Consider the following 16,349-nt stretch of genomic DNA (forward strand, 5'->3'; position numbering starts at 1 on the left):
CGCGATCTCACAGTCTGAAGCATGAGATTGTGACGTCAACAAGATGTAGATTTTAAACCCGGAAGATGAAAATAGCGCAAAAAACATTTTTCTTGAACAATTAAAATTATCGGATGCTAACATTTGTCTTCTATAATGTGCAACACAAACACCTTTGCTAAAATCTCAGAAAAAGTAGTCTGGGGTTTCATGAGCCTTTAATTTACAAAAATTTACAGATTAAACATTTAACGTCATTTTAAAAAGTAAAGCCACAACATTTTGCACATACGGTACAGTTCAAAAGTTTGGTGTTGGTAACATTAAAAAAAAAAATGTTTTTAAAGAACTCCCTTATGCTCACCAAGGCTTAATTTATTACTCAAAACTAATTTGAATTCAAAGTAACTGTTTGAACATATTTTAGAATGTATTTTATACCTGTGATGCAAAGCTGAATTTTCAGCATAATTACTTCAGTGTTCAGTGCCGCATGATCCTTCAGAAATCATTCTAATATGCTGATATGGTGCTCAGCAAACATTTATTATTATTATTATCAGTGTTGAAATCATGATACATTTTTTCCAGATTCTATTATAAATAGAAAGTTCAAAAGCAGCATTAATTTAAAATACTTTTGATAAATATAATGCAGTCTTGGTGAATAAAATAATTCAATTCAATTAAATTCTGATCAAATACTTTTGAACGGCAGTGTTGTGTGAGAATAGTCTCGCCTACCAACCTGCCTGTGCAAAGTTCCTAATTTCAACTCCTGTCAAGACCATGTAAAACCAGTCATGTTTTTGCATGATACTCAACAGGAAGGGACATGATGCAACTATACACAAAATATTGTTGCTCTAGAGACAAGTACACCCACAGGAAAAGTAGGTAACAGATAGCTAGAATTTCATCTGCGTGAATGGTAGCATCACTGATGGCTGCACTTTAAATCTCAAATAAATGCAATTTCAGGATGAATACATTTTTGCACACTCTCCCCTTTTTTGTAATTGATTCTGTAATTCAGCTTTGTTAATAATGCATACATGCGTCTCTTCTTAGGTAATTGTTGATACCCCGACCAGCCCCGTGACCAGTGGTTTACCTCTGTTTTTTGTCATCACAGTGACGGCCATCAAACAGGTTTGTTGTATTATGCTGTGAATATCCTCCTATCTCTCTGTATTACTCTTCAGCTATCACTAAATCACTTGATGTTTTATAGCCATGTGTCACTGTTTAAATAATGCCGACCTCTTCCGAGAGTCCACCTGACCTCTAAATCCATCTCTCACAGACAAAACAAATGATCCGGGGGCTTGTCACTACACAGTGGTCCTCTCGCAGCTTTAGATTTATTGTTTTAGGATCAACTTTTTCCACTGACCTGCCGCAAGTTTTTTTTGAAAAGCACAATGGAAGGTGGACTTCCTTCCAGATATCTGTGGCCTCACACTGAGAGGGGCTCAGGCCTTAATTGGGCTTTGAAATAAGAGCCCGGGGGACTGTGTGACCCCAGCCCACTTTGACTCCCACAGCTCATTCGCACAGATTCTATTATTAATACAGGCCTGCTGTATGTGATGGAAATTCTCAGAGAATTGTTTTATTTTTGCATGTGAGATGATGTGTTAGAATGTCTCAGTCCTCATTTGACCTTCTGTGGTTTTCACACACTGTTCTCACATTCTCTGTGTCTCTCCTCAGGGTTATGAGGACTGGCTGCGGCATAAAGCAGACTACGAGGTGAACAAGTACCCGGTGACGGTGTTAGAGGACGGCCGGTCAGTGAAGAAGATGAGTGAGAAGATCAAGGTACCTTTTAGTTGCTGCACCCTCGCCAAGTCTCTCATATAACAGGCACCGTGGGAACCGGGTGTGGCAAGCTGCTGTACTTTACGTGTGGACAAAAAATATGCCCACTAGGGGCGTTCACAGCCTGGAGTATTTCCTTGCTGTATATGGAATGGAACAAATGTGTTGTACACTGTGAAACAGTAGGGTCACAGATGTTTGGAAGAGTTTGCCAATACAGCTAGCTGAATGTCATTATTTGTGTTGTAGATGATAACCACTTTTATAACCATACACCACCGTTTTTAATTATAAATTTTTTCAGCAATGATGAACCTGATCAGAACTGACAGTAAGGGCATTTATAATGTTAAAAAATGTTTCTATTTTATGTAAATGCTGTTCTTTTGAACTGTCATCAGAGAATCCTGAAAAACGTTTTTCACAAAAATATTAAGCAGTGCAACTGTTTTCAACATTGATGATAATGAGAAATGTTTCTTGAGCAGCAAATCAACATATTAGAATGGTTTCTGAAGGATCATGTGACACTGAAGACTGGAGTAATGATACTAAAAATTCACTAAAAAATATTACATTTTAAAGTATATTAAAATAGAAAAAAATTATTTTAAGTTGTAATAAAATGTCACTTTATTACTGTTTTTACTGTATTTTTGATCAAATGAATGCAGCTTTGATGAGCATATATATTCTCTATATATTTCCATATTTTACAGTAGATGTTATTACAAATAGCAATCACGAATTAATATGCAAACTTATTAATGACATTTTAACGAAAAAGTGACAGTTTTATAAAAACAGCAGAATCTGTTTAAAACAGGAGACACTTGTGGATGTAAGTTCATTTAACCTCAAGTTTTTAGTATTTCCATTATATATTACTTAAAGTTCTATATTTTTATTACAGTATTTGCACTTAGCATTGTATTTAGAATCTGAACAGGTTTGTGACCCAGCAGTTGTGAAGCACTGATCTGTGGTCTTGTGTTAGACTGAGTCGTGTGTTAATGTCAATGTGCTTCTGGTTAGGTGGGTGATGTGGTTGAAGTGGTGGAGGACGAGACCTTTCCCTGTGACCTGATTCTGTTGCAGTCCAGTCGAGAAGACAGTACTTGTTTTGTCACCACAGCCAGCTTGGATGGAGAATCCAACCACAAAGTGAGCTTATGGACTAATGAAGTATAATTGTCTTGATATAATGTAGATTTTAATGTATAGTTTTTGCTTTCAGAATTGCCTAGAGTGCTTTCTGTTCAAGTATAAACAGAATATGAGATATGGATTCATATACCATTCCTTTGCTCTCCTTTAGCCAAAGTCTTTAAATAGGGTGGCCCAGATCTTGTCATAATCATCCTTCTGCTCCTAGTCTTTCTCCCACTTCCATCCGTCTGTATTTGTGTGTACAACCTGACCTGGAATACTAATTTGCCTGTCTTTCCTGTAGACACACTACACGGTGCCAGACACAGAGAAGGAACTGCAGGCTCTCACTGCCGCCATCGAGTGTGAACAACCCCAGCCTGACCTCTACAAGTATGAACTCCTCTAGCACAAACACTCACTTAACCGAAATCCCTTTCGCTGCCTCATGGTGAAGCAGAAGGTATTGCGATCGTTCTTGAATATGTTAAGTCTAGCGTCATCAGCTCAGCTGTTTTCTGTAGGTTGTTTGATCAGACACTATCTAGCTTTTCTGTTTGAGCATAAGAACAAACAGACCTTGAAACAAACATAATTTGCAAGTTTAGAGATGAAGTCCTTGGCCTCCAACTGTAAGAACTGTTTAACTCAGCAGCGCCTCCTATCGTTAAAGCCTCTTTTTAGGCTGAAGAACATTTGCATTTCTGATTTCTAGAGCACCAGATGTCGCCTGCTGAAATTCAGTCTATAAAAAAAAAACTTCAAAGGGCTGTTGCCAATATGCCAGACTGTTGGGTCATCACCAATGAACATCTTCCTTGTAATTGGTTCATTTCGTACAAGGCTCATTTACATAGTGTACTGTGCTAGAATACAGATATTAACATCAAGACAAACGAAACGCTAATGCATGTGCATGATGGCGTTGGTTCTTTACCTCCACTGAATGTTTTCATTTTGACCTCATCAAGTATTCAATTCAATTCAATTCAAGTTTATTTGTATAGCGCTTTTTACGATACAAATCGTTGCAAAGCAGCTCTACAGGAATTTAAGTTTCCACAATATATTTATATATTGTGGAACCTTAATATGTTTGACTTATGGCAAAATTTGGTAATTCAAAAGTACTCTGATTAATTTCCTGGGACCTCTGTACATTCATTCCGTGTGTGTTTGTGGTTGAGAGAACATATATGAGCGTGTACGTGCTTGACTGGAGCTTGTTTGCTCTATTGCAGGTTTGTGGGTCGAATGCACATTTACAAGCCGGAGCAGGAGCCAGCAGTAAGGTGAGACCGTCTTTGGTCCATTCCCATGGGCCCACTATATCCCACAGTACCTCATAGTCACTTCAGCTCTGTCTTTTCCCTTTGCATTAGCCTCTGATCATTATTCCATCGACCCGTAACGCCATAGCAGCATTAAAGTAAAGCCGGCCTGGCAGCTTCTCAAGCCCTGCACGCTCTTCCATTTGTCACTGGACCATTTGAAATGTTTTTATGAGTCTCTATGCCGTGTCCTTCACGAGAACAGGCCAGGCCAAACCGGCCTACATATTTCCAGCAATGCTGCTCATTAGGAGCCACTTTAACGTGGGTTTGGATGCCAGGATGTGTCTTTGTTGACATAATTGTTTGTTTTTATGGTTTAATTTAGATCTTTGGGCCCAGAGAACCTTCTCCTAAAAGGTGCTACGTTGAAAAACACCAAGAAGATTTATGGTAGGCCCTTGCACCTTTTAATTAGATGAATTTTTGATGATGAGGAATTACATTTCCCCGAATCACTCTTCGTTGCTTTCCCTTTTAAAGGTGTTGCAGTATACACGGGCATGGAGACGAAGATGGCGCTCAACTACCAGGGCAAATCTCAGAAACGATCAGCTGTTGAAAAGTAAGCAAGTGAGGAGAGCGGAATTATACTCTAGTTTGCAGTCATTGATTTTTGAATTATTAGCAATGTTAATTTGAATGATTTGATATTGATTGCAAATACCAAGATTGATCTGTGTGTTTTTTGGTGGATGTAAAAATATTGTCTCCACATTAATATTCCTGAATCAATATCAAATCGAGTGAATCAGTATGATGTGAATCAGAATTTAATGAAATGTCTACCAAAGTTCATATAACTAATATATAATCATCTATAATATCTTTCTGCAGAATTTATTTATTTAAATATATAAATATTTATATATGTAATATTATTGACAAACATACAGAATAAAAATGAAAAGGTTAAAAAAAATAAAATAAATTATTAAAATTATTAAATGATTAAATATTTAAAATAAAAGAAAGTGTAAAGATGATGATGATAAGTATTATTATTAATAGTAATGATAATAAGTTAAAAATAATAAGTGAATCAGGGAAACTTTAGTGTTGTTGTGCGCTAAAAATTGCTTAGCATCTTATTTTGGCATGTTTATATGATTTTATATGTACGTAACATGATTAAGTACATATGATCATGTGTACGTTTTCTCTTGTTTGCAGATCTATCAATGCCTTTCTGCTGGTGTATCTGTGTATCCTTATCAGTAAAGCTGTTGTGTGTACTACGCTAAAGTATGTATGGCAGAGCAAAGAAGGTCAGGATGAGCCCTGGTACAACCAGAAAACTCAGAAGGAGAAAGACACTAATATGGTGAGTAGTCTGTGGATTTCACATCTGACCGATTTGAATATGATTACATGAATCAATTAGCAACTCCCTCTATTATCATCAGTCATTCTTGATGCAATTAATATAAATTATGAGCTAATCTGGCCTCAGGTGGCTGTGGTCAGCTCTTACACAGATCTTACTTTTATAAATCGTAATTAGGGATTATCTTTTTTTAACCTTTGCTGTTCCAGACATGATATTGTGTCTTTTGAAGAGACTGAATGCAGGTGTTCTGTCTTTGTTTCAGTATTTGAAGATGTTTACAGACTTCCTCTCCTTCATGGTCCTCTTCAACTTTATAATCCCCGTGTCCATGTACGTAACCGTGGAGATGCAGAAATTCCTCGGCTCTTTCTTTATCACTTGGGATAAAGACTTCTTTGACCCGGAGATCCAAGAAGGCGCGCTTGTCAACACTTCAGACCTCAATGAGGAACTTGGCCAGGTCAGACACTTTGTTCAAACCTGAGCTCAGATCTGACTCTCTAGCTGTTTGTTTTCATATGTAGAATAAAATGTGTTTCAGATGATTTCAGAAATCAACCATGACATGAATATAATCTGAGCTGTCCCTGGCTCTTCCATGGGTAGTGAGGTCATAGATCACCCTTGGCTGGTTATGCGGATGATTACTCTAAATTACAGGCAATGCTTCGTTAAACTGATTTATGCAAGCAGACTGGTTTTGTCTCAAATTAATTATCCGTCCTTATCCTCAGACTCTTTATTGCTTTATTGCCTGGGTTTATAGTCGTTAAGGTCAACATTTGTCTGCGCCCTGCAGGTGGAATATGTATTCACAGACAAGACAGGCACGCTGACCCAGAACAACATGGAGTTCATCGAGTGCTGCATAGACGGCTTCCAGTACAAACACAGAGACACCCAGAGCGAGCTGGACGGCTTCACTGTGACGGACGGCCCTGTGAATAAACTGCAGCAGAAGGCTGGACAGGTGAGTTACACTCATTCTGAGACCCCAAGGACCTCAGATGGAATTGATTTTACATTTACGGATTGTGTTGTTGGATTTGTACACCTCAATATGTAACTGACTGCAGACCTCTTGAATTATAAATCCTCTTAGGCTGCAATATAAACACAAAGGCAGTAAATGTCTAATGTTTGTGTTGGCAGGCTATGAAGGACTAAAGTTGTGTATTTATTTACTCCTTTTTTTTTAACACTCTTTCTCCTATTCATCATAAACGGGCAGTCCTTTGAGAGCATTTCTTTTGTGAGGGCCCTTGTCAGTGTGTAGTGCACGTGATCTGTATACTAGGGTTGTCATAATACCAAAATGTTAGTAATCAATATTGATACAGTTGAATTTCACTTTTCTCTACCAATTTTGATAAACAAATATGGTATTGTACTAATAATATTTATATTATATAAATATAAAAATGTTATATAACATAATGATATTATTATACATAATATAATGTTATTACATTATAAATATTAACAAATGAAATTAAAACAATAGTGTAATCTTCAAGTATTTCTCAAATGAGCTTCATTTAAAGTTAAACTTTTTTTTATTGAAGTCACCACCTGATGAACATTGACACCCAATCAGAATCAATCTTGCTATAACGAGCTCAAGAATTTAAATCGGCAGACGCACGTGCGCTTAGAATAGAACACAAATTTTCACAAGTATGGATGTGTTCATAAGAAGCATGTGTCAATTTGTATGCCTCTTTATTTCAATCTATCAGGAGAAAGAGGAGTTGTTCCTGCGGGCCTTGTGTCTGTGTCACACGGTGCAGGTGAAGGAAGCTGGATCGGAAGTACTACTTATGGACCAAGTTGACGGGATCGACGGGATGCTGCCCCAGCCAGAGGAGGAAAGAGGCTTCATCGCATCATCTCCTGATGAGATCGCATTGGTCAAAGGAGCCATGAAGTAAGATAATGATATGTTTCTTTTTTTTTGGTCTGATGATAACCCATGATGGCACTTACAGGCATAACTTCTCTCCTGTTCAGATACGGCTTCACCTTCCTTGGTCTGGAGAGCAAGAGCATGAAGATAAAGACCAGGGAAAATGATATAGAGGAGTAAGTGATGAACCTTGAAATTAGAGACTCATTAAGAACAATATTATTGCTAATATGCTGCATTAGCACTTACACCCCTAGATGTTTTTAAGCTATAAAAGAGTTTTATGGCAGTTAAGGGTCTATATACGATTTATCTAATGTTTCAGGTACAAGTTGCTTCATGTCCTAAACTTTGACCCAGTTCGACGGAGAATGAGCGTCATCGTGCAAACCAAATCAGGTGAGCTGGAGATCCTTAGTGGTGCATGCTATGGCTTTTGCTATTGCTCATAATCAGGGTTATTGATTTGAATATACAAATAACACGTTCCACACCATTCCTCCTGGTGACATGAATGATAACTCGAACCATGTGAGGAGGCTGACCTTTTTAGCAATTAGACTGGGTGGATAAAGCAAGGAAAAGGCCATAGGTTTGCATTAAAGCAGGGACCCAAGTACAGATTCGATTTTTTTTTAAATTCTTATTTGATTTCATTTCTTTTTGACAAAATATTTTGTCTTTGTTTTAGGTCATGTTTCTCTGTTAAGGTTAAAATGCTTTATGTATTTCACTTCAGAATAAATAGCTGCTAAGTAAAAAATTGAATAATTTATACTAACACTCACTAACCACTCAGAACACAGCAACCACTTAGCAACCTCCATGAACATCTTAGTATTGTGCTTGCGAGCTTTGCAGATGATGACTCTCAATGTCTCTCACCTCTTGTCTTCTACTGTTTATTTAGGGGAGACGTTGCTTTTCTGTAAGGGAGCTGATTCTTCCATCTTCCCAAGAGTAAAACCAGAGGAGGTGGACAGGATTCGCATGCACGTTGAGCGAAATGCAACGGTACTACAATAGATTTCAGCATGATAATGTCTTGCAGCGTCGAAGCATGGGATGACCATTTTGATTTTTATACTGGAATAAAGCATAAATCTCCTTCATTATATTTCTGTGTTGAAAGAGATGTCCTGTAGAGACATTAAATATTGAAAAGGTCAGTCAATTCTGGCCTAATGGCGTGTTTTCGCTCTCCAGGAGGGTTACCGTACACTGTGTGTGGCCTATAAGCAGCTGAGTGCTGAAGAATATTCTGTGGCAGACACTGGGCTGAGGGAGGCTAGACTGGCTCTCCAGGACAGAGAGGAGAAACTCATGGCCATGTATAACCAGGTGGAAACAGGCATGAGTTTGATTGGAGCGACCGCTGTAGAGGACCGGTTGGTGACCCAAATTGGTATTTACGCCATGTTGTTTTCTCAAAGGAATACTCTGAATAGCCTAACGTCTTAACATCTTGTGTCCCAGACTTCAGGAGGAGGCAGCAGAGACCATGGAGGCATTGCAGGTTGCTGGGATGAAGGTTTGGGTGCTGACGGGGGACAAAATGGAGACGGCAAAGTCTACCTGCTATGCCTGTCATCTGTTCCAGCGGGGTACAGAGTTACTGGAACTGACTGTGCGGACACTGGAAGATGGGAGATTAAAGCGTGAGGAGAAACTTCTTGAGCTGTTACGGGACTACCATAGAAGAGCAGTGCAGGACGCCCCACCTGTCAAAGCTGGGGTCACCAGGTCAGACCCTTGACCTACTGGCTTTGTCGTAAATGTTTGGTACAGTTTAGAAATATAATAGGACTATAGACAACTTCTAAACAGTTAAAAATTCAGTATTGACAGATATATTTAATTTCAACTGATACTGATAAATGAAAAAGAAAAAGTACACAATATTGAATTTCTTTATTGTTTTCCCTTTTTTCCCTTCCCTTTTTTAAATAAAATAGCTTAGATTTTGCGTAATGTCATCTTAAGCAAATCTCAAAATGAATATAAATTGTTATTCTTTAAATTATATTTTTTAATTATTCTTTTTATACTATAAGTTGTATAAAAGCCATGTCCTAATTTACTTGTAGCATTTGAAACAATTTAAATTTTTATTGTTTTATTTTATTTTTTTATTTAGACAAAATTGCGTAGTTTCAATATCAACCATTTATCAGTTATCGGTCATAACGTGAAAATAATTGTCGGTTTATCATATTAGCCAGAATTTTAATATTGGTACATCTCTTGTACAATTGAGCAGTAGATTTAATTAACTCTAATTTAGTGTCATTTTTGTCCTACAGGAGCTGATCTTAAATATATCTGTCAATATACAGTTTTTAATTGTTTATGCTTATTTCCTCTTTTTATCATTTTAAATGACATTTGTGTCACCTGATGCTTAAGTCAATCATTTAAAAATTAAGTTAAAAATTAATAATTAATACTTTAATTACTGTTTAATTTCATCTTTAGCAAATCTCAAAATGAATATATAAATTTTTGTATATTTTTTTTATTATTATTTTTATACTCCTAAATTGTCTTAATTTACTTGTAGCATTTGAGATGACTGATTTTAATTTTAAGTGTTTTATTTTTCATTTATTTAGACAAAATTGCATATTTTTAATATCAACCATTTATCAATTATCGGTCGTAACATGAAAATAATTGTTGGTTTATTGTCGTATTGGCCAGAATTTTAATATCGATACCTCTCTAGTACAATTGTGCAGTATATTTAATGACCTCTAATTTAGTGTCGTTATTGTCCTACAGGAGCTGGTCTACTGCAAATCAGGATTACGGCTTCATCATAGATGGGGCGACGTTGTCGTTAGTGATGAACCCACCGCGTGAGGCGGATGCCAGTCAGTACAGGAGCCTCTTTCTGCAGATCTGCCAGCACTGCACTGCTGTACTCTGCTGCCGCATGGCCCCCCTGCAGAAAGCTCAGGTCACACCTGCAGACCGGCATTTTGGCGGCTCTTAATGGTGCCTATAATAACATGCACTTATACTTTATGAATTAGTTGGCTAATATTCTTTTTTGTCCAATTTAGATAGTGAAGATGGTGAAGAACTCCAAAGGTTCCCCAATCACTCTCTCCATTGGCGACGGGGCCAATGATGTTAGCATGATCCTTGAGGCACACGTGGGCATTGGTGAGTAATGATGCTGAAAATTCAGCTTTGCCATAATTTGAAAATACATTAAAATTATATATAAAAGCATTTTTCCAATGTAATGTTGCTATTGTGTGTTCAGGTATTAAAGGTAAGGAGGGCCGTCAAGCTGTGAGGAACAGTGACTATGCCATTCCTAAACTCAAGCACTTAAAGAAGCTTTTGCTTGCTCATGGGCATCTCTACTATGTGCGCATTGCGCATCTCGTCCAGTACTTCTTTTATAAGGTACGTCTCGCATCCATCCAGTTGACCATGTTTCAGTCTGTAAATATAAATGTAGTTGTTTTAGTGAAACCTTTTGAAGATTTAAACCTTTTCTTCTTCTCTCCTGCAGAATCTTTGCTTCATCTTACCTCAGTTCCTGTACCAGTTTTTCTGTGGATACTCTCAGCAGGTACAGTATGTACAAATAAAGAGCTTTTTAGAAGACTACGTCCCAGCAGGTCCTTCTCCTCTGCTCTTTCCTTTGCAACTTTCCTCTGAATTTCTCTCTCTCTGCCTTTCTTTCCTCTGATATATATAACAAGCACAAACTAATAGAAAAAAATCACCTAGCTGCTTTGGTGTAGTGGTTATTGCTTGTGCAAAATTAGTGCTTGTGCAAATTTTGCCTTGGCACTCAACAATCTCAGGGGTTTAAATCTGGCCTGCGTTGTGTCCAATCGCTTTCTTTCTTTCTTTCTCCTCTTGTAGCCCTTTCACGTCTGCTTTTGCCATCTATAAAAAACAAATCTAAAAAACAGTAAAATATAAAGAAAAATATTAGAAATCTCCTCTTAGTGGCTCAGAAGTCTCTGTGATTTCCTATAATTGGGTCTTGACCTCACATTTTCCAGCATGTGTTTTGTATATATATATATCAGTTTCCCTCTCTTTGTTGTGTGCATATGTGTGATCTCCTTAACGTGGTATTAACCTCCCCGGTGCCCCGTCCTTCCCCTCGTTCCCCTTCCCAGCCCCTGTACGATGCAGCCTATCTGACGATGTACAACATCTGCTTCACCTCCATGCCCATTCTGGCCTACAGCCTGCTGGAGCAGCACATATCCATCGAGATTCTGCTGGACAACGCCGCCCTCTACAGGTAACACTCTGCACTGCAGCTCTTCTGCTTATTTATTTTGTACAGTGCTGTTGCTGATACACTGTGTTCTTACAGAGTAATAGCCAATAATGCCATGTTACGCTGGCGCCCCTTCCTCTACTGGACACTATTAGGAATTTTTCAGGGTCTCCTGTTCTTCTTTGGTGTCCGTTTCCTGTTCAGCAATCCAGCCTTACAGGATAATGGGCAGGTTAGAGATGGTTGTGCTTTTTAATATGTCTGTGAATAAAACACTGGGAATTGCATTTGATTTACTCCATCCTTTTTCAGGTCTTTGGAAACTGGTCTTTTGGAACAATTGTCTTTACCGTCCTTGTTTTTACTGTTACATTGAAGGTTGGTGGCTTGGTTGGTCTATAATTATAGAAAGTAATTCGGATCTTCATTTGTCAGAGACTGACTGTTTTCCCTCTCCCAGCTGGCTCTGGACACACGGCACTGGACGTGGATCAACCATTTTGTGATATGGGGCTCTTTGGCTTTCTATGTTTTCTTCAGTTTCTTCTGGGGAGGCATCATATGGTGAGGAAACGTTAAAGTCGGAATGAAACGGAAAACGTCCACTAGGGATTTTTTTGTGCTGCAGCTCCACTGTTGATCATTTCCAGCCAACTTTTATTGTAGAATGAAGTTGGTATGGTCTATATCTTTCCTTCTCTCTCTTATTTCCTAGGCCGTTTTTGAAGCAGCAGCGTTTGTACTTTGTGTTTGCCAACATGCTCAGTTCAGTGTCTGCCTGGCTGGTTATCATCATCCTCATCCTCCTCAGTCTGCTGCCAGAGATCCTTTTGGTGGTCCTTCGCAAGCCCAGAGGCCCCCATTCACGACAGGTATACATCTCCCTCCTTTTTCCTCTTTGAATTCTTCCTTTCTACCATATCCATCCGATTCTCTGTTATTTCCCCTGATTTACCTACTCTTCTGTTCTTCTTTCATCTTACACTGTGTCTTAACCAGGCGTGACGTGGCTCAGTCACAGCCAATAAGAAGATATTTGATGTTGTACGGTTATGTGAAGCAGGATTTTGGGACCAGTATGGGCAGAAAAATGGCTCTGAGTGGCTGGTTTGCACAAAAACTGCATTTTTTTTTTTACATGAAAGAGCGATAGCTTTTATTACTTGTTGCTTTATTACGTCACACCTGGTTGGGACACAGTTACATTTTTCTTTGAACCCAGCATTACCGCCCTGCCTTTGGTTTATCCATACCAGCCTAATTTTACCTTATTTTACCTTTTAAGTCCTTAAAGTTTTTTTTTTTTTTTTCATATACTCTGTCACTTCTCCAGCATCTGTTTTTCTTTACCTCCCCTCACTGTCATGAATTACTCCATTGACTTTTTTCCTAACAGAAATCTTGCCTTGTTTTAAGCCTCTGAATGGTTTGGATTGTTGTGATTGGTCAAACAGACAGGAAGTCAATCAGTCTAATTGTTACTATCACTCTTCTTCGATGCCCTCTCCTTGACTCCTGTAGCTTTTGGTCCCGTGTTTCGCTCTGATTGAAATGCCCTTTATTTCATTAGTCAAGCACAAATACTTCCATCAACCTGTGCTGCTGTGAGTGGCTACCCAACCAGTTAACATGTAACACAGTTAGAATCAATAAACAATAATTAGACCCCTCCAATCATTTGAATTATTCAGAGGACGTGAGCACACACTGTAGGCAGTCTCTATTGTTAGTGACACTGGTTAAGCAGGCTTTCAGGCCAGAGATGAGCATACGGTGCCAATCTGCCCCCTGCCTCCTCATAGGTACGTGCTGCGGCCACCAATGGAGAGAAAATAGAATGTATGGTCATGTCTTAATTAATTTAAATTAATTAATATTACTTGATCTAGTAATTGTCATTTATTCAGTTGTAAACCTTAATAATAAATGTAGAATTTATAGTCTAATAAAATTGGAAGCATGGCCTTTATTAACCATTGTAACTTGTAATATGTAAAATGATACCTTGTGTGTAGAGGTTATATTCCAATTTGTGTTATAGGTACCTAGAAAGACTGGGATTTTTTTTTTTATTTTTTTTTTTTTAAAATAATGACTTGAAAAGCAGCAGAATGTGAGCACAACTCTGTCACTCCGTATTTGTATAAAGTCAAGCTCAGCTCTACTTAGTCCTGTTTTCAGCTGTCGTTGAAAATCAAGGAAAATTAAACAACTGTATGCTTTAATTTAGAACGTGGTCATAGGTCTGTGTTAATTTTAATTTTATTATAGATACAAGTGCATCTGATTAATTTAAAGTCAGTCCTACACTACTGTTCAAAGTTTGGGGTCGATACATAATTTTGTTCCCCTAAAAAAACTAATACTTTTATTAAATTTTTCTTTTTTTTTTGTTTTACATAGATTACATTTAAAATGTTACCAAATTTATACTTTAAATAACTGCAATTATTTAGGACTCTTCATCCAAAAAAAAAAAAAAAAGGCTTCTATATAAATATTAAGCAACTCAACTGTTTTATTGTTTATATTAAGAAGAAATGTTTATTGAGCAACAAATCACCATATTAGACTGATTTCTGAAGGATCATGTGACACTGAAGATTGGAATAATGATGCTGAAAATTCAGCTTTGCATCACAGGAATAAATTAAATTTTAAAATATATTAAAATAGAAAACAATTGGAATGTTTCACAGTATTGCTGTTTTTAATGTATTTCTGAGCAAGTAAATGCAGCCTTGGTGAGCATTATGTGTATATATATATATATATATATATATATATATATATATATATATACATATACATATACATATACATATACATATATATATATATATATATATATATATATATATATATATATATATATATATATATATATAATTTTTTGTTTTTTTTCCAAAAACATCAATCTTACCATCCCCAAACTTTTGAACGTTAGTGTATAGTGTAGAGTTTTTTTCTTTTTTTAAATTCCTGATAGTTTAATATATATTCTGCAGACAATAAATATCTTATATGATTTGTGTGCCAACTAATTTCCACTAGAAAATGTATTTTGTTTATAAAGCCCAGTCACTCATTTATGCTGACATACTGAACACATAACAGCACATACTGAAGGTTCTAGTTACTGGAGCTTTATAATATTTACTCTTGTTTCTCTATCTCTTCTCCCTTAATGTTATTGCCACTGTTTCTTACCCCTGACCTTCCTTTAATTTTCCTGTCCTCTTTGGTCTCTTCCTCACCTGTGTGCTGTGCCGTAGATGAAACGACGGCTTCCTTCCTCTGGAACATCCACTATCTTCATGCTGTCGCAGACTGCTAGCTCTCACAGCTTTTCCTGGAGTGACTGAGGTCTCTCTGCCTGCTCTTTTTCTGCTTTTTGTCTCACTGTCCTTCCTCCTTTGGGTTGTCTGTCTGTATCCTCAGTGTCCTGCCTGCTGTCTCTCCACCCGTTTGTCTCTGCTCGCTATCTAGGTTGTTCTACTCTGGTACAAACGTGTTTGTTATGGGTGCTGGGTTTGAATTGTCAGTCAAAATATGTACCATGGTGGCTTTTTTTTGAGTGGGTGTTTGTCTTGAGGCTTTGTGCAAGAATTGTCCCCTGGAGTTGAGCCGTGGTGGTGGTGGGTGGTCCTCAGGGTGCGTTTGTAATGGCTGCAGGGTATGATGGGGAATCCTTCAGCTGCCTGTTCCCAGTGCCTGCTGTCTCTGCATGCCCAACCAGGAGAATGCGGCACACAAACATACGGGGTTTCCTGCATGTGTGCTCAGCACAGCCTGCACCGCTCCTCACCCAAACCACTCACTTTCTGGATGCATCAGTGCTGGTTGATTCAGAATGAGATTTTGTGTGTATGTGAGAGAGAGTGTTTGTCATGTTAGAATTGGGGATTGCACAAAACAAAGAAAGGGACATTTTTAGTTTGGACAATTTAAATAATTTGATATGTCATTTAAAAGACAATACTGTAATAAGCATATTTTCATGATTAAACAAATACATTGTAATGTGATTAATCATTATTTATTATTCTTTCTTTCTTTATCATTTTAAATTAGGCCCCAAATAGGGTACTACAGAATGGCTTCGAGTGTCAAACTCATTAGTCTACATTTGTCTCTCTGGGTTATAATTACAATTTTACCCAAATATTACATTAAATATAATATGTGATTTTCAGTATCATTTAAAAGTTTGGGATTGGTAAGATTTTTCAATGTTTTTGTAAGAAGTATCTAATGCTCACCAAGACTGCATTTATTTGATGAAAAAAAACAGTAAAAACGGTAACATTTAAAAAATATTATTACAATTTAAAATAACTATTTTCTGTTACTTGTTTTAAAATAGTTTATCCCTTTGATGACAGTAGATGATAGTTATTCCAGTCTTCATTGTCGCAGTCCTTTTATTCTAAATTATTCTAATAAGCAGTTGTTGTTATCATTGATGAATAGGAAATTCAAAAGCAGCATTTATTTGAAATATAAATATTTTTGTGACATTATGTATTTACTGTCACTTTTTAATAAAAGTATTGAAAAAAAAAATCTTACTGA

General features: G+C 37.2%; 1 protein-coding gene across 3 annotated transcripts in view; it reads left to right on the plus strand.

Annotated features, from left to right (window-relative positions):
• Positions 1-16,349, plus strand: part of LOC306883769 (phospholipid-transporting ATPase IG-like) — a 57,407-nt gene that overhangs the window by 35,968 nt on the left and 5,090 nt on the right. For all 3 annotated transcript variants that reach the window (XM_079439244.1, XM_079439245.1, XM_079439243.1), the window contains exons 4-28: positions 1,051-1,131; positions 1,696-1,803; positions 2,839-2,967; positions 3,257-3,345; positions 4,194-4,244; positions 4,612-4,676; positions 4,767-4,848; positions 5,457-5,607; positions 5,876-6,073; positions 6,413-6,583; positions 7,353-7,540; positions 7,624-7,695; positions 7,845-7,918; positions 8,430-8,533; positions 8,726-8,907; positions 8,996-9,262; positions 10,301-10,478; positions 10,585-10,687; positions 10,791-10,936; positions 11,046-11,105; positions 11,668-11,795; positions 11,871-12,006; positions 12,087-12,152; positions 12,235-12,338; positions 12,490-12,646. In XM_079439244.1, the coding sequence (XP_079295370.1) occupies positions 1,051-1,131; positions 1,696-1,803; positions 2,839-2,967; positions 3,257-3,345; positions 4,194-4,244; positions 4,612-4,676; positions 4,767-4,848; positions 5,457-5,607; positions 5,876-6,073; positions 6,413-6,583; positions 7,353-7,540; positions 7,624-7,695; positions 7,845-7,918; positions 8,430-8,533; positions 8,726-8,907; positions 8,996-9,262; positions 10,301-10,478; positions 10,585-10,687; positions 10,791-10,936; positions 11,046-11,105; positions 11,668-11,795; positions 11,871-12,006; positions 12,087-12,152; positions 12,235-12,338; positions 12,490-12,646 (3,090 nt within the window). The remainder of the gene's footprint in view (positions 1-1,050; positions 1,132-1,695; positions 1,804-2,838; positions 2,968-3,256; positions 3,346-4,193; positions 4,245-4,611; positions 4,677-4,766; positions 4,849-5,456; positions 5,608-5,875; positions 6,074-6,412; positions 6,584-7,352; positions 7,541-7,623; positions 7,696-7,844; positions 7,919-8,429; positions 8,534-8,725; positions 8,908-8,995; positions 9,263-10,300; positions 10,479-10,584; positions 10,688-10,790; positions 10,937-11,045; positions 11,106-11,667; positions 11,796-11,870; positions 12,007-12,086; positions 12,153-12,234; positions 12,339-12,489; positions 12,647-16,349) is intronic.

The sequence above is a fragment of the Barbus barbus genome (assembly GCF_936440315.1).
Source record: "Barbus barbus genome assembly, chromosome: 17".
In the NCBI taxonomy this organism is placed as follows: domain Eukaryota; kingdom Metazoa; phylum Chordata; class Actinopteri; order Cypriniformes; family Cyprinidae; genus Barbus; species Barbus barbus.